The sequence below is a fragment of the Gallus gallus genome, chromosome 2, assembly GCF_016699485.2.
Source record: "Gallus gallus isolate bGalGal1 chromosome 2, bGalGal1.mat.broiler.GRCg7b, whole genome shotgun sequence".
In the NCBI taxonomy this organism is placed as follows: domain Eukaryota; kingdom Metazoa; phylum Chordata; class Aves; order Galliformes; family Phasianidae; genus Gallus; species Gallus gallus.
This window is the reverse complement of record NC_052533.1, coordinates 122,293,724-122,319,920: the sequence shown is the minus strand read 5'-3', so window position 1 is coordinate 122,319,920 and position 26,197 is coordinate 122,293,724. Positions and strand designations below refer to the sequence as shown.

Here is a 26,197-nt window from a genome sequence, read left to right as displayed (position 1 = left end):
TCTTTGAAATGAAACACGTTGAGATCTCCAGTATAAGAACAATTTGGGAAAGCTGGAGCTCACTTTAAAGGATTTATATGAGAAGCAGCACAGCAACAATTTCAACGCAGTTGAAATACAGAGCTAGGAAAGTGAAGATTTTGACTCCACACCTCTGTCACTGTCTAACCTCTATGAGCTTCAATTTTCCGTATCTGTAATACAGAGCTGTTACTAGTTGTTACAGGATGTAATTAACATTTGCTGAGCACTTGGGTTCTAAATGGCTGAAACATAACTTTCAGCAAGTAAGGAATTCTACTGAAATCCTGAAATCAATCATAACACACATGCTCACGATGAAAGACATACTGGCTCACAGTTTCAGAATCCTTGAAGGAAAGTTGCTTACAAGTATTATTAATTAAGCCAAGAGGAGAACAGAGTCCATCAAACCACTCTGAGGTGAACTACTATCCTGGAACTCATGGTGCCTGCACCACTCACGATTAGAGGTTCAAAGAAGCTACGTCGAACAATTTTTAAACAATTACATTTTTTACATACACAAAAAGGAAACAGAAACTCTCAGTCGGAATTGACTTTTATTGTGGATTTTAAAAAAGAAAAAAACAACAAAGAACAAAAAGCTAAATTCTCGTAACTAAATAAGACTCCATCAGAATTTTGCCAGAAGAACCCCAAACCAACCCCCCAAAAAAACTCCCAAACAAACAGAGCTGGGAAACACTGTTGGTACAGCCCCCGTCTCAAAGGCTTGTGACTTCTCTTTTAAGGAATATATACCGTCTTACCACCACTGTGTCATTGCAGCTTGTGAGGAGACCTTGATCAGACCATATGTTGCCACAAAGAATGGAGTCGTGGATGTCTTCTGCTTCCCTGTAGGGTTAGGGGGCTGAGCCTTCCAGTCTTTTTTACCTGTACAATACTTCTTCCTTCAATATAATTGATGTTTTTTCCTGAAATCTTGCACTTCTTCCTCATGGACATGAGCACTGAAAACATCTTCATTTCTCCTTTTGATGTATTTTCTTTTCAGTGAGCAGTGCTCAGAAGCCTTGGTCTGAATTCTGGTTTTCTTATCTCATAGCCAAAATGACATCTAGAGAGCTTCTTGTGGAGGGTTACCCAACCAACAGGCAACGGAAAGCTTTTTAGACTGGCTATAAATTCAGATATTTTCTCCTTCCATTTGGTTTCTTAGATGGGATACACATTTATATTTTCTCAGCTAGAAATTTTGTTTTGGCACTGAATGGCTTTAAAGCACCTCTATTAATTCTTTATATTCCATCTCACCTGGTTCCTGTGGAAAACATAAGCCTTTAAACACTGCAAATGTCACTTTTCCCCATTAGTGTTAGAAAAATGATTTTTTTTCCTGACCACTGTCTCTTAAAGCATTTCCAGCAAAATCTGATAACATCACCATGCATATATTTTAACTTTTTTTCTTCTTTAGTATTACAAGACTTTTATTTTTCCACTAGCATTTATACACTTTACTTCTTTTCAACCCCAGAAAACTCTTCAATCTCTGAGTTATTGCTGATAAAGATCTCAGTCTCATCAAAACACTCCACATTACTTCCGTTTGCAAAGAGGAATCAGTCACTGTCAGACTGAGCACACTCTATGGTGGATTACTCCAACAGACCAAAGAAGACAGAGCAGGAGAGGGCTCTCCACGCCAGTGCAGCCAGTGCACCTGTCCCCTGGGGGAACACCAGGCCAGAGCTGCCTGACATAGACCTCAGGGTGCAGTTCTCAAGCAAACAGCTTCTCCTTTTAGAATGGAACTTCAGGAAGACTGCTTAAACGCTTCAGGAAGACTGCTTGTCTTTTGATATAATGAAGGGAGAAGGAAAAGTGGGGAGTTGAGGGGCAAAATTATTCTCAAAATGGAACGCTAGTCACAGGTTTAGAAGAATAAATGACTCTGTGCCAAGCCTTACCTCTGCCGCATACTTCATCCCATCCACAGCGTGCTCAGAGCCAGCCTCGTCATTGGAACCCCAGTGGAAGTGAATCTGGCGCAGCCTGTAGGTCCCACAGAGTGGCCCCCCGGTCAGCACTACAAACCAAAACACAGGAGAGGGCTTAACTGAAGCAACAGGAGCTCTAGAGGCTACTGGTGTGAGTTTAAACTCACTTAAAGCTTCAGTCTATGGACATTACCCTACTTCTCCTCAAAAGCTCTTATATGGGTTCTCCTTTCTTTGATGTGTTATAAAGGAATCCTTGTTTGTCCAGAATGTGACTATCAAAACTGCATTGATATACAGATTAGTAGGTTATTGCCTACTGAAGGGTTACTATCAGGTTAACACCAGGTGTGTCTTGCTAGGGCCTGGGTATTTCTCAGAAGATGAAAAAATGGGAAAGTGTTTCTGTTTGGCAAGCAGTATCTTGAATATATTTGAAAGAATGACTGAGAAATTAAGCTTAAAATAGATTTTATGAGTAAAGGGGAGGATCAGAAAAACAAAATGTGAATAGATTTTTTTCTCCTGCTTGAAGTTCAGAGGAAAGTAGGTGGATCATAAAGAAATTTCAAGGCTCTTTCCTTCTTTTGCAGCCAGATCCAATTACAGCTGACAGAAGTCTGAGAAACAGGAAGGAGCAGATGCTAACACAAATAGATACACATTGTACAGCTGCAATATTACTGACATTTAATTTGTCATTTAGTTCAGCTGAACACCAATATGGGTGGACTTCCGCTGTGTTCCTTCTGTAAAGCGACTGTGTTTTTCTAAGTAGAGTTGGGTAGACCCAAGTCAGCACAAACATGTGAACACGAATCACATTCAGAAAAACTTCTTTCTCACTGCAGAGCAAATCACTCCACTCTCTCTGCTCCATCCATGTCTCCTTGGAGGGTATGGGGAATGGTCTGAGATGTTTTACTGGCTCACTGTAGAGATTTTAAAGAGATAAAATGGAAGCCTCAAGGAGATGGTTTTTAAATTAAGAGCACTGGGGAGGACAACAGTCCCTTATTTCTTTTTTCCAGTTCTAATCCAAAACATAAACCTTGTTAGGAGTAATGCCATCAAGTATTTGTAAGAGAAGAATTTCTTAACTTGCCTATCTGCTAACACAAGTAACCTCGAGAGTGGAAAGAAACTGGAGCTGTTTTTCTGGGGGCAAAAATATTTAATCTTCTTAAAACTTCAACTCAAGAACTTACTTTTACAGAGCCTATAAACCTAATGAACAAAGGGGCTGGGGTAGTGGCACTCTTAAAATAAATTCCTTCTTTTGAGGACTGAGAACTTATTGGCAAACAAACCTAAAAATGTGTAAAGATCAGTGTTATACTGGCTGAGGAAAAACAATTACACAGAAATGCATCAACGCTCGATTAAATACTCCTGAAAAACGTGGAAAATGGCCTGATGATATATTTGTGTCACATCATACAGTGGTGGTAAAAATCTTTCATTCCAACAGCCACAAAGCAAGAAATTACTCAGAAATGATTTAAAGAAAATATCAGTATCACAATGTTTGAAAGAGTTAGAAGAAGAGGTGTTTGAAACATCACTAAAGTAACTCCAGGGAATGGAGACAGTGTAGCACCAAAGAGGACAAACAAAACTACACCATCACAAACTTGACAGCCCAACTTCAGTGCTGGCTGAAATGAGAAAACAGGTCATATGGAATTAAAAGTAGTAGTATTTAGTGTATTTAGTATTAATTAGTGTGAAGTTTCTTAAGAAAACACCGTAGAGTAGGAGTGTTTACTTCACAAAGGTGCCACAGAGGCCACATTTTGGCCCTAGAAAATTCAATACTTTCTCTGATCAATGATCTGAAAGAAAACAAAAACATTACTGGTGGTTTATCAGTAACAAACACCGGGGAAAATAGTGAAAAAGTCCGTTTACAGATGCAGAAAGATTTGAATTTTTTTATAAGTAATGTGTGAAAATGGCTGAAATGTAAAGCTGCACATGTACGACTGGAGAATGTATTTCATACATAGAAGACCGAGTTCTGAAAGTGACTGGGGATTATGCTTGTAAATTATCTAATCAACAGCTGTCAGTGCTTTGTTGTGACTCGGGCTGTATCCCTGGATTTACGGCCTGAGGAAAGCAGTAGGAAGAGAATCATATTACTCCTGCTTTCCCACCAGTGTAAGCCTCCAGAAATATGGTTGAGGTCTTATCACTTCACAGGTGGAGTAAAAAAGTGGAAGAGGCTCTTGGTGTACTTCTTTTCTAATTTATTATTTAAAGAAAAGAAATTTAAACACTGGGTTGCTCTGACTCACACCAGAAATAATTTGCGACCTTGACTTTTTAACTATGAGAGTAATCAACAATTAGAACAACCAAAGGCAGTGGAAGATTTGTCCTTGCTGGAAATTCTGAAAGCAGATGATTGAATATTTTTGTAAGAGATGTGCTTTAGTTCACCCACACCTACCAGACCTGAAGCAGAGATTAATCGTGGGAAGTCCAGTTGCCTCTGACACACAAAAGACCAGACCAGATCTCTGCCAGCCAGCTGGTGGCTTTCAGGCAATATCCAGTCTTGCACAGACTGACAGATTTCAGTCAGACTAAGACTGTTCAAGAAAGCCAAGCAGGATGTTGCCTCCACCTCTGTCTGTTCCTGTTGCCAGTATCAGCCAACAAGTCCTCGTACTGAGGGGCAGGGTGATCACTAATTAGTCTCCCTCTGGCTTTGATCCTCAGCTAAGCCTCACGCATCCACATGAGGATTTTACTGCTTCAAGAAACTTTACTCCTACAGTCTCAGAGGAGGGGTGGTAGCAAGCCTGCCATCCATGAGAAGCCTCTAATGATGCAGGCATTAACATTACAAAGACTGCACTAAATCAGAGAACTTCTGAATAAGAATTATTGCTTGCAAAAGGGGAAGCTACACACCCCTATAAAAGACCAGGACAATGACACTTTTCAGAGAAGAAAAGAGATCCCTTGGGATGTTTTTCATCTGTTCTGCATTGGTTCTTTCCTGATATAAGAAGACCAAGCATGGGTTATGAAAAGGGAAAGGATGTACAGCCAAACCTGCAACTAAAGTCGGGTAAGATATTTGAGCAATTTGATTAGATGAACCTGGAATGAGACACAAAGGATTAATCCACAGTGAAAGAGCAGGATTTGCAAAACTGTGCAAAATACTGTTCAAATTGGGATGCTTGCACTATCGAGTTGGTTGGGGCACATCAACCTTTATGTGCAAAGAAGGAATCCTAGTGCTTCCCAAGAAATGCAACCTAAAACTCCTCTGGAAATCTGATTCCACATCCCAACAGGCTGAAAGACAGGGGAATGGGAATCTCACCCAGAGGAGGAGAGCCTTACTGGTTTGAGGAAGTCACATCTGGTAGAGAGATGTGCCCAGGCTGCACTCCATTCAGGAAACGGAAGAAGAAAACACAGTGCAATAGGAAAGGAACAAACCTGATTTGTTCACAGTGTCATCAAATTCAACACTGGTGGAGTGCCCGTTGTTCAGGATGATTTTAGCAGAAGCTGGATCGTAATTGGGATTTAGAGGACGGAGAGAAGGGTCATACTTGGTTTCCTCAGTTTTGATGTCAATAGGTGACTGGCGGTCTCCATTAGCGACAGGAAAAACCTCCTTCCAGTGGGCAGGCCCTGTGAAGCATTGGAGGAGAAGCTTTGTAAGGCAAAAGAACCTCTGCCTGAATTTTTCTTGCTTAAATTCAAAATGACTTCAACAGAAAAACCCAGATCAAAATATTCAGTTACTCTTGTTGCACTGTGTCACAACAGCAGCTCTTGGGATCTCTTTACATACCTTGTTTAATGTCTGCAGGGATGGGGCTTCCACCACCACCTCCTTGGGCAACCTGTTCCAGTGCTTCACCACCCCTATTGTAAAAAACTTCTTTCTCATATTCAATCTAAATCTCCCCATTTTTAGTTTGAAACCATTTTCCCTTGTCCTATCACAGTAGATTCTGCTAACAAGTCTGTTCCCTTCTTTCTTGTAGTCCCCTTTTAGATACTGAAAGGCCATGTGCAGAGCTAATGATCTATCAGTATTATAAAGAGCATAGCACTTGTTTTTTTTTCCCCCAGGCTTAGCATGACTAAGAAGCATAATAATTCACTTAACTAAGAGAGATGAGATATTAGAAAAACTTAAATACGAGCATCAGAAACTCAGCTTGTAAAATCTGCATAACGAGAAATAATCATTAATCCCTATATGGAGGGTAACTGATTTCATCCTACAAACCAACCCGCTGTTTTGGATCTCTCTGTACATCTCAGCACGTCAGTAAACAGAAGAGCAAAAAAAAAAAAAGAAAAAAAAAAGAAAAAAAAAGAAAAAGGCTTAGATTGTAGTACACTATGATTAATAGCCTCATATCAAAAGGAGTCAGATAGTTTTCTGTCCTGGACTTCAACAGCAGTGAACATAGCTCAGAAATCTGCAGGTGCTGGGATAGCCCCGGCATACGGCAGTGAACTGGGGGAGGGTGTGGGGAGCTGCCTGCAGAGCCACCTGGGATCACTGCCCCAGGCAGCACCCGGAGATGTGAGAGCTGAGGGGTCTCTTGCACAGAGCAGCCAAGGCTTAGGATTCAAGAAGAAGAAAGGCCTTTGGTCTTGAATTTGTTACTAATTTTGCTAATGACTTAATTAACCCATTAGGCAAAACACTTCTGGATTGAAACACAAAGTTATGTAAATTTAATTCTTCTCATTTCACAAATGGTGGTCAAAGCCATTCAGTATGTTGATTTACTACAGTTTAGCATACCATATAGTTTTAGTTGTGCTTGGATGCTAGTACCTTGCAGTTAGACGTGCACTGCACAGTTTTAGTCACTGAAGAAGCACCACTCTGTCAGTTGTACCTAATGATCCATTTTAGGATGCTTAGAAAAAGCATATTGCTACTTAATTCTAATACTTAGGATATATTGAAGTAAAATATCTGTTTAACCACTTGGACTTGCTGCTCCATCTCAGCAATAACTATAGTTACTGTACAGTAAATAATGAGTGATTTGCATTCATAAATAATATATATGGGACAAAAAAGAGGACCTAAGTGTTTGACTCTGACATTAACAAATTATTCAACAATAAACTTCAGTCATTGCACCTGCTTTGGTGTTTGTCTTTGGCTCAGATGACCAAAGCCATGTTTTCACTTTGGTGATTAAGCACCTGTCAGTAACACAAGATTGCCAGAAATCTGTCCTTACATATACAGGAAAATGAAGAGAGATTTAAGCTTATTTTATGTCACCTTGTTTTATCGAGTGATATTTCTTACTAGAACATCTACCAGCAATCCTACTGCAATTATCCAACTCCTGTAACGCTGGGAAAACTGGCTCAGCTCATTTCTACTGATCCTGTCTCAAAGCAAGCATTGTGTTATGACTGCAGGAAAATATGCCATGGCATTTGGAAGTCCACAGACACAATGCTCAAATGCACGTCATGCAACCAGACTTAAACCAGTGGGAACTCCAGCACAGAAATTTCTTCTATATTCAGACCTGGATTACATGCCTTCATTTCAGTATGATGGCAGACACATTCTGGAGTGTGGTTTGGTTGCAGTGAGCCTCTATACTTGCATAAATACCATATGTACAGGTGAAAACTTGATATTCTGGGGAGACCATTTGGTATCACATGCAGAAAGTTGATCAGTTTGGTGTAGGCTGATCTTTGCAGGAGCACATCTTCACCATAAGGAGTGTGCGTTGCCTAGCATTCAGGAGAGGGGCGTGTGGGGGTTAGGGACAGGTTGTGCATCAGAGGGCGGTGGGCATGGAACGGGCTGCCCAGGGCAGTGGGCACAGCCCCGAGGTAATGGAGATCAAGGAGCATTTGGACAGCGCTCTCAGACATTGGGTTTGGATTTTGGGTGGTGCTGTGTGGAGCCGGGTGCTGGACTCAATGATCCTTGTGGGCCCCTTCTGAGCCGGGATACTCTGTGATTCTATGATTGCATATTATACACAAAATGCTTGCAAGTCATCTGGTTACATATTTGTTTCCAATAATATTAGCTCTACTTAAAACAATTGAAAATTCATAATGGGAAAAATTAATAATGGGCAAAATGAAGAGCTGCTTTTTACTACAGATATCAAAACTATGTAATTAATCTTCACATTCCCTTTTACTTACAGTACACCTCAGTGTGAGGGTTGGAACAGACCCAGTGACATGTCTGCAGTAAAACACAGTATATATACTTCCCACATAATTTATCAAGCAAGGAATAAACTTAAGGCAGTGGATTCTCACTTGGTGTCCTAACTAAAGTGGGAATTTCTGCCCTGCGCTGCAGTCAGTGCCCAAGATCTCTCAGTGTTACGCCTCTGTGTGTAAGCACTGCCAGAACCAGGAGGTAAGGAGAACGGCAAGGAAACAAAGGCTGAGGTTTGCATGGAAATAAAATAGTGCCTCTTAGCATTTCAGAAATATGTGCATCAAAGCAGTGAGGAAGATTTTGTTCTCTGCATACCAGTCAGCCTTATTACATAGGTACACCGTAAACGCAGACAGGGATCTGTAATATTTGATGGTTTATGCACAAAGTGATTTAAGCAGCACTTATTGCTAAGGGGCAAACGAGTTTTTCCCCAGTTAAAAAAGAAACAGCGCTTTTATCCCTGCGAGTAACAAATGCTGAGGTCAGAGTGAATGCAGACGGCTCTCCAACTCCTCAGAAAGTCAACTTTAATATACAACTGCATCACATTTAATTAACTTCACTCTGCTGCTACCTCCCGAGTAGCAAAAGCAGATCTCAATTTCAGAGAAGCTATTCAGGGGCATGCGGGCAAAAATACGGTGCAAGAGGCACAGAAATCTCATGGTCCACTGTTTGGCTGAACAACTGGCAAAACCAATGCAGTAAATACAGGGAAAGAGTCAAGAAATAGAGCTGATGTTAGGGAAGGGCAGTCAAGTGTTGGACACCCAACCTCTCTCCTTTATTCTCCTGAGGGTTCGAGGGGCAGGTGGCTGAGTGCTGGGGCACAGCCCACCTCACAGTGACCAGGAACTGAGGGAGAGAGGGGGGAGACAGCCAAACTCCACCCAAACGTTATCAGCCAGTAAACAGAGCCCAGAGCCTGGGGGGAGAGAGGGGCCTCAGGAGGGTCCAGGGCCACCCCGATAGAAATTCTGGTGCGCTCCCCTTCCTGGAAGCCAGAAGGAGGGCCAGGATAAGAGAGGGAAAGGGGCTGCTTATCTGTGCCCCGCAGGTGAAGTTTGCAAAACTTGGAAAACACAGGGAGAAACACATGAAAAAAAAAAAAAAACCCAACAAAAAACAGCGTCTCATGGGGATGGGGAGAGGCACACAGCAGCAGACAGCACCCAATCGCTGTGGCATTGTGGCCGTCCACTGCCACCCAGTTCTTTGGGAACAGCACATCCATCCCAGAGGAGAGGGAAAAAACACCACGAAGGGAAGCTAACATGACTCCGGGCTCTGAGCAGTGCCAGCATGTGCACCGGTGCGTAGAATCAGAATTAACAGAACATCCCGAGTTGGAAGGAAGCCACAAGGATCAGTGAGTACGACAACTCCCGGCTCCACACAGAACCACCCAAAAATGCCTGAGAGCGCTGTCCAAACGCCCCCTGCACTCCGGCACTCGGGGCCCACTGCCCCGGGCAGCCTCTTCCATGCCCACCGCCCTCTGGTGCACAACCTGTCCCATGCCATCCATGGGGTTATGGTAGCTCCGTGCCATAAATTCATGTCAATATATCTTACATACTTTTCCTCTTTTTCCCGCTGCAGTGCGTTATTGCCCTGTGCACTAACACAGTGCAAGCTGTCCTATTTGTGTGATCCCAGCTGGCTCCAGGAGCACTCCCATTCCCACCTGCACTCACTGGAGCACAGCACAGGAGCAGCGTCTATATGAGTTACGGATCAGAGCGGAGCAGAGCGGCATTAAGCCTTCTGCTGGGCGCACCTCGGCGATTCCAAGAACGCTGAGATGAAGGGAAGCACGAAACAACCCAGACCCCAAAGCATCTCCCCGTGGGTGTGAAACGACGGACGCCGATGCCGGCACGGTGCAGCAGAACGGGACACGGCCGGAGCCGAAGACAGCGCCGGCACCGTCCGCACCACGACGCCGCACAGCGAACCCCGCACGGAGACGCGTCCGGAGCGCCACCCCATCCCCGGGCGGCCCCGGACAGCTCCGGGAGCCTCCGCCCCCGGCCTCGACGCCCGTACCGTTGTGCTCGTCGTATCCCCAGTGCAGCATGGCTCCGGCCTCGGGATGCGACGGGACGAGACGCGAGACGGGAGAAGCGACCCCGCCGGCCCCTCCGCCCGCTTTGAAGGCGCCGTGCGGCGACGCCCCGCCGCGATAAGCGCCCGCCCGGCCCGGCCCAGCCCGGCCCGGCCCTGCCCCGCGGCGCGGCCCCTCGAGGCCACCCCCACCCCCACAGCCCGGCGGGGCGGCTCCCGGAGCCCCATCGCCCCGCGGCCCCCGGCGTGCCCCGGCGGGAGGCGGTCCCGCGCAGCCCACGCGGAGACGCTTTTTTATGTTCAAACTCCGTGCCGAAGGGCTGTCGCCGTGCGCTGCAGCTCCCCGCGCCCGGCCCGGCGCCGCTGCCCGCCGCCACCACCACCCTGCGCTGCGAACGGCGGCCCCGCGGAGGGGAATCCCGGGCCGGTGACGTCAGGGCTTCCCCCGGCGCTCAGGCGTGACGTCAGGCGCGCGCCGGCTGCTCGCGGCGGCGGCCATGGGGAAGAGCCGGGCGCGGAAGGCGGCGAAGGCGGCCAACGTCTTCGCTATCGCTCGCGGCGCTGCCGCCGGGAAGGCCCGCGGGAAGGGCCGGGCGCGGCCCGTCACCTCCGGGCTGAGGAAGGTGAGCGGGAGCCGGCGGGGACGGAGCTGCTCCGCGGCTTCCCCGGGGCTGCGGGTTTGCGCGTGGTGCGGTCGCGGCCGTGGTTCTCCTGGGCTGCATCGAAAGCCGCGTGGGCAGCAGGGCGAGGTGATCTGCCCCGCCCCGCCCCGCCGCGCCGCGCCGCGCTGGGAGAGCGCCCGGAGTGCTGCGTCCGTGTGGGGACGGTGGGGACTCTCAGTGCAGGAGAGGCGTGGGCCTGCTGGAGCGTGTCCAGAGGGCCGCAAAAATGATCCGCGGATGGAACAGCTCTCCTATTAGGATGGGCTGGGAGAGCTGGGGCTGTTCAGCCTGGAGGAGAGAAAGCTGCGGGGTGACCCGACAGGGGCCTTTCAGTATCTAAAGAGGAGCTACAGGAAAGAAGGGGACAGGCTCTTTAGCAGGGTATGTGGTGGTAGGACAAGGGCAAATGGGTTCCAACTAAACGAGGGGCGATGTAGACTGGATATAAGGAAAGCCTGGTGAGGCACTGTCCCCCACTATGCACCGTTCGGTCTGTTGTGCAGAGTGAAATGGCAGCTCTTAAAAAAGGCCCTTTGAGATCTTATTCTGCAAAAGAAAGCCACCGGACGGGTTAATCTGGCCGACAGGAACACAACAAACTGTGGGAATAAACAGGGAGCCCCGAGACGATTTCTGTTGCCGGCGTCAAATCTGCACTTTGTCTAAAGGGCTCTGTATGATAAAGGGAGAAACAGGTTTAAAAGCATCTTCATGAGAAGTCAGCAGCTTAATAGGAGTAAAATTTTATTCTGTGTGTTTGAAGCTGTGTTCTTTAATTCATTAAGCCTTTGGGGATTCGTGTATCTTTAAGCAGAATTCTAAAATGCTCCAAAAAAAATGTGTTTGAACGGGCTTGTTCCTCAATAGATGAAACTCCATAACTATTCAAACACCTTTTGATACAGACACACATCCCAGCTGCAGAGCCTCGTTCTGCAGAGCAGTCCCTGCCCGACTACAAAGAGTGCTGAGTACACAAACTGATCCTTTAGGTGCTGCTGAAGCTGGGAGCTGCCAGCGGGCTCTCATGGAAAACAGAAGGCCTGTGTAAATTGAATTGCCCACAGCCCCATATACTCTAATTTGAGCTGGGAGCTGAGCCTGTATTTCTCAAGTCACCCTATGGTTTATTATCAATTAAACTGCTGGTCTAAATAGATTGTTTTATTGGCCTCGTGCCCCCACTTTCTTACTGCTGGTCCTCCTGGCTGCTGTCTCAGGAATAAGTGGAATTATTGTTAATGTATTTGTGCTCTGAAATTACAGCACCTTTGAAGGCAAAAGGCATAAGTATGTGTAACAGTTCACAGTTTGCTTCTGCCTATGTAAATTGCTGAGATGTGAATGAAAGTGCAGCCTTTGGAACAGCGGGAGACAGCCTGCAGTTTGGGATGTGTGGCGTGCTTCTGGAACAGGTGCGATGTGAAGTGCTGTTGTGTGGCCAAGATCCTGCCCAAAGTGTGGTGGGTCGTTGTGAGCTCCCTTCCCAACACAACAAGTCTGACCGCCTTCACAGTTTTGTATTTATTACAACGTTTGTACATGACTCAGCGATATAACTGACAACCAGAATTCAAGTATAAAAAGTTCCTATTTTAATGCTGTAAGACATGCATATAACATTAGCTGCTTAACAGTTGTACAAAAATGATGCCAGTGCAATTTCAGTTTAGAAGACTGATGTGTGCTGTTTTTTTTTTTCTGCCTACAGATAAACATTGCAAATGCAGACAAAGTGAGCAAGATAAATAAAGCTTTTGCTGAAATTCAGAAAGAAGTACAGCAACTATCGAAAGGTACTGCAGCAGAACCTCCAAAGAACCAGCAGGTAATTTCCCTCTGGGAAAATCTGAGGAGGGAAGCGAAAGGGATGTAGATTTTTAAAGCATTATATTCTGACACAAAGGCGGCAGGCAATTCTTGTAGTGGCTTTAAAGCTACAAAGCCAGCTTTATTAACTTCAGTTGTGGTGTAACGCTGAAATCCAGCTGGCATAGTCAAGTGCCCTATAACTATTAATGTTAAGGGGACAAAAAGGCAGTGGTATCAATACAGAGTACAGGTGAACCCACCCTGGCTGGTGGAGAAGTAGAGGGAACTGGACAAGAGCTGAGTATTGCACCTGGGGTCATCAAGTTTCTGCGTAGCTGGGAGCAACAGAACAACTGCCAAATACCCCAGGGTGAGGCTGAAGAAAAAAAGGCAGTGCATGTGATAGTGCTGCTGACACAGCACGAGGCCAGGCAAGGCTGTTGGTGCCAGCAGCCCTACTGCTGCTAGCTTGCTATTGCACGTGGCTGGCGTCTTGGACTGTCCCACCACTTCTGCACTAGTAGGGCCGTACAAGACATAACATTCAATTTGACCACGCAGGGTGTAAAGCAATAGCATTTTTCATCCCTGTTTCAAGATTGTGCTGTCCTGAGTATTCCCTGAACTAAGAGGTGTGCCTGTTTCCACTGAGCTATGTACGTTACTGATGTGACACTTTGTCTTTCACTCACAGCAAAAAATCATTGGCTGTTTTTTTTTTTCTTTCTTTCCTCCCCCAAACACAAAAAGGAATTGATCTGTACTTTAAACTGAAACTTTTCTTTTATCAGGTTACTGCACCTTCAGAAGAGGAACCAGCAAATGTGGATGCTGCCACGAGTCTACTTTCACAGCTGTAATGCATAACGGATGAGGAAGAGATTCCAAGAATTGAAGGTCACACGGGCTTTGTTTGTAAAATTTTATTAAAAAAATCTTGTTAATATACAAGTATTGGCACACTTTAATACAAACTACAAACAGACCTTTCCTATCATCTAGGAAAGTGGAATGTCAGAAGTCAGTGTGAGAAACTTAAAGTGCTAAAACAGAAGGCACTTCACAAAATTGGTTCACTGAAACAATTAAGCATAACTCAAGTTGATATCCTTCACTTTTCAGCTTGGCAGTGAAAGTTTCAAATTTGATGGGAACGTTATAAAATATTGACAGCTTCTCGGCAGTAAAGCTTCAAAGAGAATGCTGGTAACTGTGAGCAAAGCCTAATCATTTTTTTAAAAAAATGATCAGAAGGCTATAAAGCATTTTTGCTTTTCTTGGAAAAGAAAACTCCAAAATCATTGGATTACACAAAGGACACTCAGGTGAAAAATGTGCCAAGATTCTGATAAAAAGCCCTTCTTTTTCCTGGTGGTTAAATTCGTTTTGTGAAGTAGTTAAAGGAAGCAAAAGGAAATATACTCCCAGAGTCAGTGAACTAAGAAGTTATACATTCATTATTCAAATACTTAGGTTATGAAGAAGTCTAGAATGTTATCGTTAGAGGTAGATAAGTAGTCTGGTTGACACAATATCTAATAATTTAGTATCTGCACATCAAAGAGATCACAGACTCCTTCATTATCATCCAGGTTAAAGTTGTAGTCATCTCCGGGAGTAGGAGAGAGTCGTAAGAGAGGAAAAACTGTAAAGCAGGAATAGTTTAGTTTAAGTTAAAACACTTTTGGAATATCAGCCCTATCTCATAATCCAGTATGTTCATCATCACCAGTGCCAGGGTTAGTCTTAATAAGTAAAACATTGCCTTGATAATCTGACAAGCATGCTAGGACACATACTGTGACTACCTGTATTGCCTTCAAACTAAGGCAGTAAGTGACACGTCTACACCTTTTTTCTTAGTATCTTATCATAAATTTGCTGAGGGTGGAGTGAAAGCTGTGAAATATAGACCTACTCTCTCCTTTTGCAGCAAAGGAACTCCTAGACAGCTTTTGAAAATTCTGTCAAAAAGCCATCACTTATGTTTATCTCCTTCCTGTTACATACAATATTGATGTATTAGTCTTCAGATATTTATTCTGGATAAAGAAATTAATATTATCCCTAATTTACAGAAGAAAAATGGAGGCTGTCAGCTTCTCTGTGCACTGCATTTCATGCACGGACTTGAAGTCCTTCTTGGGGAATGCAGGAAGAGAAGCCTTAGCCCTCATGCCGTACCTCAGGGAGACTAATGCAGATGAGCTGGGCACGTTGTAGCTGTTCTAAAATTGGAGAATATTTCCGTTTTATCCACATATTTTATTGTCACATTCATATAACTCCAGCTTCCCTCTTAGATCTTGTAGCTGCATGTTTCTTTCTAGATAAGCCTTAAGTCTGCCTGCTTGAAAAGCACATATTAACAGGCTGCTCACAGAACAGCACAGTTAAATGGGAAAAGGACTATGGCAGCTGGTTTCAGTGAGATACAGCAGGGGGTCATGGAATGTACGGAGCCACTAGCTGTGGCTCAGTTCTGCATACATACAGCCAAGGAGATGCAAGACTACCAAAGGATTGTATTTGTTTCTGCCAGTGTAAGAGACCTGGCCAAGTATCAATCCGCATACAGGCATGTAAATATGCTCTGAAATATCTGTTCAAAGCTCATGGAAGAGGCCTGAGGCAGAACAGAATTTGAAAAGATTTTTATTTTATTTTATTTTTTAAGGCAGCACGAGTCATCAACCTGTTCTTTATTTATTCTAGAATTAAGTACTGTTCAGTTACTCATGCATGTAAGTTCTTGCTGGATTAAGGCTTTCATATTTTGACTGTTAAATAAAAGCGTTGCAGGGAACAGATAGGGGTGCAAAGACGAGAATGACAAAGATAGAAGAGGCAGTACAGGGGAAAGAAGTAGTACCATACTGACTGTTGGTAAGAGATTTAACAGACACCTACCAAGAGTGCTGTTCATATAAAAACCATGCTACTACTTTTTTAATAACTGCAAGTAAAGATGCTAAATACTTACCATCAGAGGACATAAGTTCATCAATAATATCCCCACCGATATTTCCTGTGAAAACAGGAGCATGTGTTTATTGCAGTCAACAGATTCTCTGCATTACAAAACTGAACTGTAAAGCACAGTACAGCTCACGTGCACACGGTAGGAGCTGTGGAGATAGTGTGCTGTATAGATATACAATTGTAGAATCATAAAATGGCCTGGGTTGAAAAGGACCACAATGATAATCGAGTTTCAACCCTTCTGCTATGTGCAGGGTCGCCAACCACCAGACCAGGCTGCCCACAGCCACATCCAGCCTGGCCCTGGATGCCTCCAATATATACCTCCTTGGTTGCTGTACAGCCTCCTTGGGCAACCTGTCCCAGTGCATCACCACCCTCTGAGTGAAAAAATTCTGCCTAATATCCAACCTAAACCTCCCCTGTCCCAGTTTAAAACCATTCCCCCTTGTCCTATCACTATCCACCCCTGTAAACAGCTGCTCCCCTTCCTGTTTATATGCTCCCTTCAAGTACTAGAAGGCCACAATGAGGTCTCCCCGGAGCCTTCTCTTCTCCAAGCTAAACAAACCCAGTTCCCTCAACCTTTCCTCATAGGAGAGGTGCTCCAGCCCTCTGACCAGCTTAGTGGCCCTCCTCTGGACCCGTTCCAAGAGCTCCACATCATATAGGAATAGGAATATATATTCCTATTTTAATCCCTCAGTTTTTCCTGATAAATTTCTCTTGCTCTCCTCAAGCTGTACACTCAGTCTCTTATAACCCTAAAGCCATATGCAATGAGTAGCTTATTTGATAGCAAAGAAAGGTATTTTGCTCAAAATGAGCTTGCTACCCAGAACTGGCTCAGTGGCTTCAATGGGAGATAAACAAAGGCCAGTCATTTGCTCTGTGGGAAAAGCCTTAATCCTTCCCTCCTTGTAACTCATTGGTAACTTGGCAAAAAGAATGGCTCAGGAAACAATAAAAACACTGAATAGTAACAGTTTCTTCCTACCTGCGGGCTCCTCCATCTTTGCTATGTCAAATGAGTTTGGCTTGAGGATACAGTTAACGTCCAAAGGGAGTAAAGCCTGATAGTCATTGGAGCTCGTTGTAGCTTGGGTGACATCTCCTGAAAGGCTGGGGTACAACACTGAGTCTGGAAGGCTAGAATAAGGAGTTGCTGGAGTTGTACTGTTCTGCTGCAAACTGCTTTCTACAAAGACAGAAAAGCACATTATAAAATCTATTACTGTAAAAAGGAATGTAAAAGACCTGCACCTGGCTTGTTTTCTTGAGGACAACACAGCTAATGTCTGGGTTGAGGTGAGAAGAATATCTCCCCCATTCCAAACTCGCAAGCTCAATTTTATCAGGATCCCTCAGAAATGTTGACTGTAACAGTGACAGCATTTTCTTAAATATTTCCATATTATCCTACAATTATGATTTTAAAAAAGTACCAGATATTCAGGCAGTCTCTGACTGTGGCTCTGTGGAAGAAAGTAAGTGACCTTGTGGCACAAAAGCTGGAACTGGTGCCTGTACTATGTGCTTCACAAAAGGTATGTGTTCAAATCATATACTCCATCTAAAGCTGACAATTTCATTCCACCCTGCATTCTGGAGAAACATCTCAGATTAACAACCAGGATCACATGCAAAACCTGTTCGGTGTAAGACAATAAGCTACAAGGGGAAAATCTGTTTCACCAATCAGATAGAGGACAGAAGAGGAAGAAACTTTTCCGTAACCTCTTGAAAGCCGTTAGTAAGCCCTTGGGATAGTTTCTTAACAGACACCTGCCATGTTATGCAAATCATTGATATGCCTTTCTTTTATCTATCACCATTTCTGTTTCTTCCCTTCCCCATCTTAGGTGGAAAAAAAAAATTTGAGCGCACCTGACGGTGTGTCCACCGTTGTTTCTGGCAACTGTTGTCCCTGGTTAAGACCATGTTCTGGTGGATTTTCAGAAGCTGGAGTAGGTTTAAGGGGAGTCACTGGAGCTACAGGCTGAGATGGGGTTTGTGCAAGGTCATCAGGTGGAGGAACTGGAAACACCATGGGCTTGGAGGAATTTGATTCTTTGTTTATAAGCAGTACATGGATAGGTCCTGAACTACTTTTAAGATTGATCTGGTACTTCTTCTGTCCATTCTGGCCCTGTAGAGATGGTGTATTAAGAAAGTTATAATTCCCACAGAATTTGGAACTGTACCAAAAATAGTGATTGCATAGACTTATTTCCCATAGTAACCAATGAAGATGTTTAAACAGAACTCTCAATGTACTTTTTTTTTTTTTTTTTCTTTTTTACTTCCCAGAAGATGTAGTGCTCTTCCAATTAAAATGCTAGGAAGAAATTTTAATTGTCAAACTTATCACATTCAGACAGGAAACAAATATTTAAAACAAATACAAGTGATCTGATAGGAAACAGATTACAATTCTGTTATGTATTTACCTGACCAGAACAGTTACAAGACACAAATATACAACATTTTGAAGGGCTTATCTAAGTTCTGAATTCAAGTTACATGAAACCTACAGTAGGGCTACATCTTATCAGTAAGAAAACAGATAAAAGATCTGTGTAGTTTTAGATTTCTTTCTCTTAAATGAAGCTTCAGAACCAACTAGTTGGGACCAGCCATGCCACAGTAATTAAGTTCACACTCAGAGCAAGTGAACACAGAATCATTGAGTCAGTAGAAACAATTTCTTAGCTGATTTGCTAGGTATTCTTTTGGTAGGTTCAGGCTAATTCATCAAACAGGGTTTCAGCAAGTATGTTCCAGAAAAAAAATGAGGATGAGGAAAGTAGGAAAGGAGCCTGAGGGGAGGGGAACCAAAGTAAATGCATCCCATCTGAAGTTGCTGATGGAATACTAATTTATCTGCTCTAATCCTCAACAAAAAGTCAAAAAAGCTGCATCACAACTGCTTTCACCACACAGGGAACGGTACCATTGCCTGAACTGTTTTCAGCACAGATGAACAAAGACCCAGTACCACTGGACCAGCTTCATGGTCCTAGCTTTGGATGCTCTTCTGATATCAGATTGTGCTTAGCCTCGTTAAAAATAGCTTCTGAAACTTCAGTGAGTTTCACCACTCTAAAAGCATTGTGTCTGTCATGCAACACTCTCTCAATTACGTAAGGTATCAACCCCACTTAAAACAGGGCAACGCAATTTAAAAAAAAAGAAAAAAAGAAAAAAAAAGATTAAAGATTGACAGAGGTAAGTAATTTGGCCTCCTCCTCTAATCCTGCCCAGTCTAACAAACCCTTCAGCTAAAAAGAAGTCTGCAGTGTGTTTCTCTATTCAGTATATTACTGTGTGACTAAACATGAACAGCATCTAAACCAAACCTACAAATAAATCTAAAAGGTATTTTCATAGAAATTCTGATTTAGCAATACAATACATTTGAAATCTGACACACTAAAGTTACTGTTGTTAAGTTCTCAAGGGAATTCAAGACAATTATTCCTAAACTGGAAAACTGTAACCTTTAAGACTTAGGGAGAAGAGAGGACAAAGAAACCCACTTTCTATCTTGTTTCCAATACAAGTTATCATTAGTTTCGCTTTTGTATACATAGACTTAGGTGTGCAGAAAAAAACCCACTTTTTCTCCACCCAACACCTCCATTCTCAACTAAGAGTAGCTTAATATTTTTCCCTTCTCTCTCATCACAGCCAGAGATAAATCCTCAACTATAGTATACCTCTTCTTTTCTACTGTCCCCCTACAGCACTCAGGTAAACAAGAAACCAGTACATACCATTTCGGGTATAGGTACTTCTAACTGTGTACCACAAGGTGCTTGAATTGCTAGAAGTGTGTCTCCTGGTTAAATAGCAATTTTTAAGAAAGTGTTAACTGTGCATATTTTTCTTACATCTTGCAAGATATCCACTCATATGAGATAGAATAATTCTCTAAAGCTACTCAAAATACTCCATAATTCCAGCACAAATACACTTATGATGGGATTTGCATAGTCCCTGTAAGATCCAAAACCCAATATTTAACTAGCTTCCTTTTCAGCAGAAACAGCTCTGTCATACAGCTTACTTTATTGCTTTGAGGACAGGTGACACAGGAAAGCAAGAAAACGTTTCAGTTGTTGTCTTCAATGTCAGCATTATCAAGTACCTGAGCTTAGAGCTTCTGCAGCACATCCAGCTTAGATGTAACAGGTGACCATAACACTCACCTGTAGCTTACTGTGTGCATTGCAAATTGTTATTAGTTAAAGTCAGGACTCATCAGTTTTCCTTCATCCATAAGTTGGAATGATGCTTTTCTTTCCCTGCCATTTGCGATATATTTTGCACCAAGTACAATGCGACGGGTATTATAAACACCTCCTATATATTTTGTAACAACTAATTCTTCTCAGCAACAGCTTGTTTTGTAAAACTCCACAGCAGTTGTCTAATGTTACATTTTTATTCAAAAAGGCCAACCTTCCTTGTGGCAAAGAGTTGGTTTTCAGCGCAGGTGAGGCTGAACAACAATATTCCCTTGAGTAACTCAGGATCCAGAAGGGGTGTCAAGGGAAATAATTTCTGCCAGAAACTCTTGGCAATTTGTTCAAACATCCTGTACAGAAAGAATCTTTCTTGTTTAGTAGCAATGTCCCATCTTTGAACTCCAGCCGGCCCCATGTAACATCACAAGGAATTCCTTCTGACTCCAGCTGTCATCAGAAAACTTTAAGAAATCTAGACATGGCTGGTCTAGATGAGACAGATCAACAAGCCCTGTCCCTAGTTCTGTGAGGGTTGAAGGCAAACTACTGCAAAGTGTAAACAGAGAAAAAGACATCCAAAACCTGCACTCTCAAACCGCTGAACTTCCATTCCATACAGTCTCTGACTATAACTACACTAGAACCTGTTGGTCATGAACAGTAGAAGATGTTTCTGTTTACTTCTGACCACTGTTGCCTTTTCATTCTAAACACGAAATACATGCAGGGAAAGGCAGGTTAGTTAGAAAGTTAAGTTTCAAGAAGAAGATCAGGAAATCCCTCACTTCATGAGATACAGGGTAGGAGCAACTCACCATTGAAACAGTTACAGATATCTTCATGGGTGACATATGAAAATGTAATTTATGTCAAGGAACGTTTTTCTTAAAGCAACATGAAACTGGTATTCGATGCCTTTAGAAAGAAGTTTGTCCAAACTAAGCCTACGTTTACTGCTGCTACTCAAAGGTGTAACCAAGGCATGATTTATAATGTTCAGAATGGCTATTTTAAAAATAACACAGTTCTGTACTGTAAATATATATATATGAAGCAAATACCAAAAGAGAAGGAGCTGAATAGCTTCAATGAAAAGAGATTCTTTTCAAACAGAAAACATGTAAAATCTTGTTTTTAAGAACACCATTTACCTCATTAATTTGACACTATATAACTCAACAGGGTATAAGGATGTTCCAGAAGTCACATAAAAAGACTGCTAGAGGGGACTTGAGAGTTCATCTGCAGACCCATTCCCCTGCCTCAAGGTAGGATCAATTATTAAGACATTCCAGACAGTTGTTTGCCTCTCCTGTTCTGGAAAACATCCAGTGATGGATATTCCAACCCCTCCCCTGGGGGATTAATTCCACTGCTAACTCTCCCATGGCACGCTTCTCTTCATATCTTACTTAAATCTCCTTTACTACAAAATTTTATAGGTATAGTTTCTGCAGAGCAATTGCAAGTAATGTTAAGTACTTATCATTGGTGGTATCAATAAGAAGGGCATTTTCCTGCTCTAAATTTCAGATGTATCTGTTTTGCACCGTATCTTGCAAGACAGATAAACAGTTCCAAGCAATATGGCTGAACCTTTCTGCTTATGGGATATTTACACACAGGATATTTTTCCTGTTCTGAATCTAACAAGCTTCAGATCTTTGTCAACTCAATTTATCTTTGGGTGATAGCTTTAACTTTTCAAGAGAGGGAAGTAAAAGGTGGGGAGGGTAGGGGGGGAGATTCATGTAAAATAAGCGAGGAAAGTGTAAATCCAAGCACCTAAAGGCAGTGCAATCAATTTAAAACCAGATACCAGGATTATACCGTGGACTTAAAAGTTGCTGCAATACATATATATGCTAGATTATTTTCAGGTTCTCATTTGTACAATCACAGAGCTTAAAAAGTCACGCAAATATCATTTATACTCTTATTGAACCAAAACCTGAAGAGAGGAAAAAAAAAAAATAGCCTTTCTTAGCCTTTGCTTCTGGATGAAATGGATTACAGCATGTTTCACCCTTTACCTATGCTTTAATTGCCGCTTTAATTCTTGTTCCAAGATGCACACCATTTCTTGAAAAGGATATTGGTGGTTTGTAGAATCATCCATAACATTCTTGATGCTTTGCTGTAGCCACAGTTTCTGCTGATCCAATTCTTTCTCTTTCAGCTCTAGATCTTCAATTTCAGCTTCAAGATACCTCAGCCTGTCCACGACTTCTTTTGTATTGCAGCCAGCACCTACTCCTCTTAAAAAAAAGTATAAAGCTTCACGAAACCACAGATTTAGAATTTCTCTCTACTTATTAGAATATTCATATTCTTTCAGAAAGTAGCTTTTCTGTATTAGAGATGGTTCACAGCTCTCCTACTCCTTCTTCCCTCTTAACCCTTCAGTAACCCTTTCATCTTCAGTGACCAGAGAAAATAATTAAGAGGGGTGGGTAGGTGGAATTACTGTTCCCCAGTACCTCTCCCAGGTTCAGTGAGTGTGAGTGATAGGTAGAAAGCAGCAATGCAAGTTTTCTGAAAGTATCTCTCCTATAGCTTTTAAACTTGATTCTATGTATCAAAGATGCAAATTAAAGGAAAGACAAATGACCTTCATTTGTAATTTGGATGTCATTCTGAAATGTTGCATTGCTCATTTCTGAGAGTAACATTAATTTCATCCTATGTTAACTAGTCAGGAGAAATTGACGGAGGCAGTTTGTGTTGCTCTCGAGCACAGTAAGAAATGTAGAATTAACAAAGCTTACTTCCATTGAATGCTGTTTTTTGACTTCTTCTCAATGAGATCAATCCCCTCTAAAACGTTGGTGATATCATAGATCCTTCTCTTCTGTCTTACAGCAAGGGCATCAGCAGCCTGTGGAGACAAGAGCAACAGCTGTCAGCAACTTGGGGGGCAAACAACAGACAGTCTAACCCATTCCCCTGAAAAGAATGCCAAATAATAATTGACTTGAACTGTTGCCCTTCAGAGACGACTCTTCCTTCAGGAGTAAGATGCTCAATGACAAATTCAGAAGTTTAGCATTTGCTTCAAGTAGCATGCAAGTGTGGTCTCCTGATGGTGAGGGAAGTCACCTGAGGTAAGGCCAGCAAGCCTGCCTTCACCAGGGAGGAGTGCTCACATGATCTGCCAGTGCTGCCATTGGAATCTGCAGTACCCAACAGCGCTCCTTCTCCAAGGCACAAAATAGTAGGGAAGGAAGATGGCAACGCTGCAACAAAACAAGACTCTGAGGCAAACAGCATGCTGAGTTTATCATCCCTTCTGCTGCAACTCTCTGGATTAAACTGCTGAGATATGGAAGGATGGGGTAATTTCTTGAAGTGTCTGACAGAAGGAGAGCTGCAAGACTGTAAGCCAACACTGTCCTGTAAGCCATCTTGCCAGGTGATGAGTGATAGGATACGAGTAAACAGCCTCAATAGCATTTAGAGCTGTCAGTACACCAGCACAGCTCATACCAGTGCTGACAGCCACTACCACTTCCCTTTCTGACCCAGGCCAGCTACAGTGTGTTTGTATGTGCTGAAACAACATGTCACTGACAGCAGAGCACACTGGAAGTCAGAGGATACAGGCTGCTTGATCATTCGTAGTTCTGTACATTATGATTCTTTTGTACCTGATATGAAGCCTTCCTAGATGTGCACTTCCTGGGCACCTGATGAATGCTTTGCTTTCTGCACTTTTTTTTTTTTTTTTCTCCAGGTCCTGATTCAACCAGGGACAAGGAAAGAGGTTTAGATGATATCAGAGACATTTCCCTTTAAAGAAACTTCATGCAAGGGGATGGCACTGGGCATTGGGAACCTTCTCTGTGGTATAGAAACAGCACGATGTAGCAGGGCAATCTCTTCCCCATCTTCCTTTTGTTTTCCCATCAGGTAGGCGCTTCAGAGATCAGAAGCTAAGTTCTTACATAACACAATTCTTCAGTTGGAAAATTTGTCTTTGGTGGTACTTGGTTTGTTCTAGTTGCTTAGGTTGTAGGACTCCACTGATTTGGACTTTCCATAGACACAAGAACTCCATCATAGCTGCAAATCCCAAATCCCTTCCTGTCTCCACATTTGCAATGCTTTCTGTCTCCTGCCATGGAATAAACTTCACCAGCAAGCAAACAAATGTTAGGGTACTCAATGCTTTGCACTGCTGATCAGAAATACCATTTAGCCCTGAGTATAACAGGGATGGCATTTTGCTACAAGCCAAGCCTACTTAAGGAATCAAGGCAGAAGCCAGAGTATGCTGCCAAAGAGAAGGAACACACTGTGTTCTGGGTGTCATTTCAGGTGGCTTAGCCTTTATTCACTCATTGTGATCTTTCTGTATTTATCCATTCCCTGCAAATGGTGGCTTTCTGAACAGAGGAGCTTTCTTTCTTTCCCTTCCACCTCATCCCTTGACGTTTTGATCTTACTTCCTTAGCAACATTTACTTACACAGGGTTATTCAGAGACGGCTATGCAATTATTCTGGAACAGCTGCTTGATTTTAAAATGAACCCCATAGGATTTGACCTCAAGACAATCCTTACTTCCATGATCTGTCAGGCATTAGCAGAGAAGCCCTCAGTGCCAAAACACTTTCAAAGTTCAACACACGCAAGCGGCTGGGGCTTCCTGCACCCGGAGTGAGGAGCAGCAATGTGCACAGGATCAGAACCATCACAGGTCAGCACCTGTGTCCCCTGGGGCTGCTTCACAGCCATCCAGCTACAGAGGTACCCAGAGATCACCAGGAAACGTTCTTTCTCCACTGATAAATCACAAACTACACTTTGGGCTTCCAAATCCTGTTTACTTCATGGTGTGCTTAGTATTATGATACAGAAATATTACTCAGATGGTCAATATGCGTAAATAGGACAGCAAAAAATCTTCGATGAATGAACCATCTTTTGGGAAACTCTGTTTCACCCCAGGAGCACCCCGTCCCTCATTCCCCTGAGCACACCAGCAAGGCGTGCATGCTGCTTTTCACTTTTCCCTACACATGACTCACTTATGAGAAACACCAGATTACAGAAATGTACATTTTGACTAATTGCTTATGAAAGTCCCAACGTCCCTAACTGAATTCTCTTCAGTTAGTGCTTACTTAAAACAAACCATATCCTTGTCATTCAGAAACTAGTTTCCAATAGAAGCCCCGAGCAGAAGTTTTTGCCATTTCTACAGTGCCTGTTTACCTTCTCCTAACTGTAGGTGCTGCCGTTCCCCCTCGGTGGGAGAAGAACCCCTTCCACACAGGGGTGAATTACAAACACAGCACCCATCCCGCCGTGTCACTGTTCCAAGTACGCCCACCTGAGTGCCCAGCTGGAATGTAACACCTATGGGACCCCTCCTAGCTCACTGACAAGTTTCACTTTCTGCTGTAACATTGTTAAAGAGCTCTCTCTGAACACCAGTGCACGAGAAGTCTCCAAGGTCACCTCCTCTCCCAGAGCCCGCTAAGAGCCAAGGAACGCTTTCCTGAAAGGACTCAGGTAACCAAGGCACCGGGCTGCTTATGCTCAGCCCGGCAAACACCGCTGTCATGTCACCTCCTTCATTACCGTGCGCTCGGGCGGAGGTCGAGCTGCCGCACCGCACCGACTGGAGAATCCCCCGGCACCAGCGCCACAAGAGAACCCTGTTACCTCGCACCCCGCACGGAACGGCCGAAAACAGCCTTAAATAGGCGTCAGTTCACAGAGTCAGTAAACAGAGCAACCGCAAAGTGAAAACAAACAACCGAAGCCAGCCAGGCTGCACGGGACCACGGCTCCAGCCTCCCTTCGCACCCGGCAGGTGACCCGGCCCCCGCCCCGGGCACGGCCGCAGCCTGACAGCCGCCCGGGGCCCTCCCGCCGCTCCCGGCAGCGCCGCGGGGCTCTGCGCGCCACCCGGGCCTCCCGCACCGCCGCGGCCATGGCGGCCCCGCTCCGCCCCGCCCTCGCACCACTTTGAGGTCCAGCACGCCGTCCTTGGCCTCCTGCAGCAGCGACACGAACTTGGTGGTGAGCAGCCCCAGGCTCTTCTCGTGCCGACTGCTGCCTCCGCCGCCAGCCGCTTCGGCCGCCGCGGCCATGCTGCCCGCCGGGCCGGCGCCAGCGGGGCCGCCCCGCCGCGCCACGTGTCGTGACCGCCGCAACAGCCCGAGCTCGGAACGGAGCCGGCCCGAGGGCTGCGGCGGGAGGGGCGGTACCGCAG

The 26,197-nt window shown here is 44.0% G+C and overlaps 3 protein-coding genes across 11 annotated transcripts in view; 1 reads left to right on the top strand and 2 right to left on the bottom strand.

Annotated features, from left to right (window-relative positions):
* CA13 (carbonic anhydrase 13) overlaps positions 1–10,366 on the bottom strand; it is a 15,594-nt gene extending 5,228 nt beyond the window's left edge. The window contains exons 1-3 of the mRNA XM_003640811.6: positions 10,252–10,366; positions 5,451–5,648; positions 1,959–2,077 (exon numbers count right to left, since the gene is read on the bottom strand). Of these exons, the coding sequence (XP_003640859.1) occupies positions 1,959–2,077; positions 5,451–5,648; positions 10,252–10,282 (348 nt within the window). The 5' untranslated portion in view covers positions 10,283–10,366. The remainder of the gene's footprint in view (positions 1–1,958; positions 2,078–5,450; positions 5,649–10,251) is intronic.
* Positions 10,298–25,613, top strand: C8orf59 (chromosome 8 open reading frame 59). 7 transcript variants are annotated; one of them, XR_003073996.3, is made up of 6 exons: positions 10,730–10,892; positions 12,643–12,759; positions 13,535–13,640; positions 21,158–21,243; positions 22,838–23,884; positions 25,208–25,613. XR_003073996.3 is itself a non-coding variant. In XM_015282852.4 (4 exons), exons 1-3 carry the CDS (start codon positions 10,767–10,769, stop codon positions 13,601–13,603), a joined length of 312 nt encoding a protein of 103 aa, XP_015138338.1. In that variant the 5' UTR covers positions 10,730–10,766; the 3' UTR covers positions 13,604–13,640; positions 22,838–24,125. The 7 variants fall into 7 exon arrangements, 3 of the variants coding, with proteins under 3 accessions (XP_015138338.1, XP_046788435.1, XP_015138336.1); XR_005857490.2 differs by lacking the exon at positions 25,208–25,613 and having other exon boundaries at positions 22,838–23,370; positions 23,709–24,125; XR_003073995.3 differs by lacking the exon at positions 25,208–25,613 and having other exon boundaries at positions 22,838–24,125.
* Positions 13,652–26,197, bottom strand: E2F5 (E2F transcription factor 5). 3 transcript variants are annotated; one of them, XM_015282807.4, is made up of 9 exons: positions 25,947–26,096; positions 22,744–22,853; positions 22,072–22,233; positions 20,791–20,834; positions 19,502–19,566; positions 17,613–17,874; positions 16,723–16,923; positions 15,727–15,771; positions 13,652–14,388 (listed from the first exon to the last, which is right to left on the bottom strand). In XM_015282807.4, the coding sequence occupies exons 1-9, from the start codon at positions 26,073–26,075 to the stop codon at positions 14,279–14,281; spliced, it is 1,128 nt and encodes a 375-aa protein (XP_015138293.2). In that variant the 5' UTR covers positions 26,076–26,096; the 3' UTR covers positions 13,652–14,278.

What these genes read in the sequence shown, in the direction of transcription:
- C8orf59 (XM_015282852.4), top strand. Translation starts at nt 10,767, where the DNA reads ATGGGGAAGAGCCGGGCGCGGAAGGCGGCGAAGGCGGCCAACGTCTTC. An exon ending in TCACCTCCGGGCTGAGGAAG is followed by an intron (nt 10,893 to 12,642) that starts GTGAGCGGGAGC and finishes TTCTGCCTACAG; the next exon opens with ATAAACATTGCAAATGCAGA. An exon ending in AACCTCCAAAGAACCAGCAG is followed by an intron (nt 12,760 to 13,534) that starts GTAATTTCCCTC and finishes TTCTTTTATCAG; the next exon opens with GTTACTGCACCTTCAGAAGA.
- E2F5 (XM_015282807.4), bottom strand. Translation starts at nt 26,075, where the DNA reads ATGGCCGCGGCGGCCGAAGCGGCTGGCGGCGGAGGCAGCAGTCGGCAC. An exon ending in AAAAACAGCATTCAATGGAA is followed by an intron (nt 22,234 to 22,743) that starts GTAAGCTTTGTT and finishes CTTTTTTTTAAG; the next exon opens with AGGAGTAGGTGCTGGCTGCA. An exon ending in AAAGATGGAGGAGCCCGCAG is followed by an intron (nt 15,772 to 16,722) that starts GTAGGAAGAAAC and finishes CTGTTTTCACAG; the next exon opens with GAAATATCGGTGGGGATATT.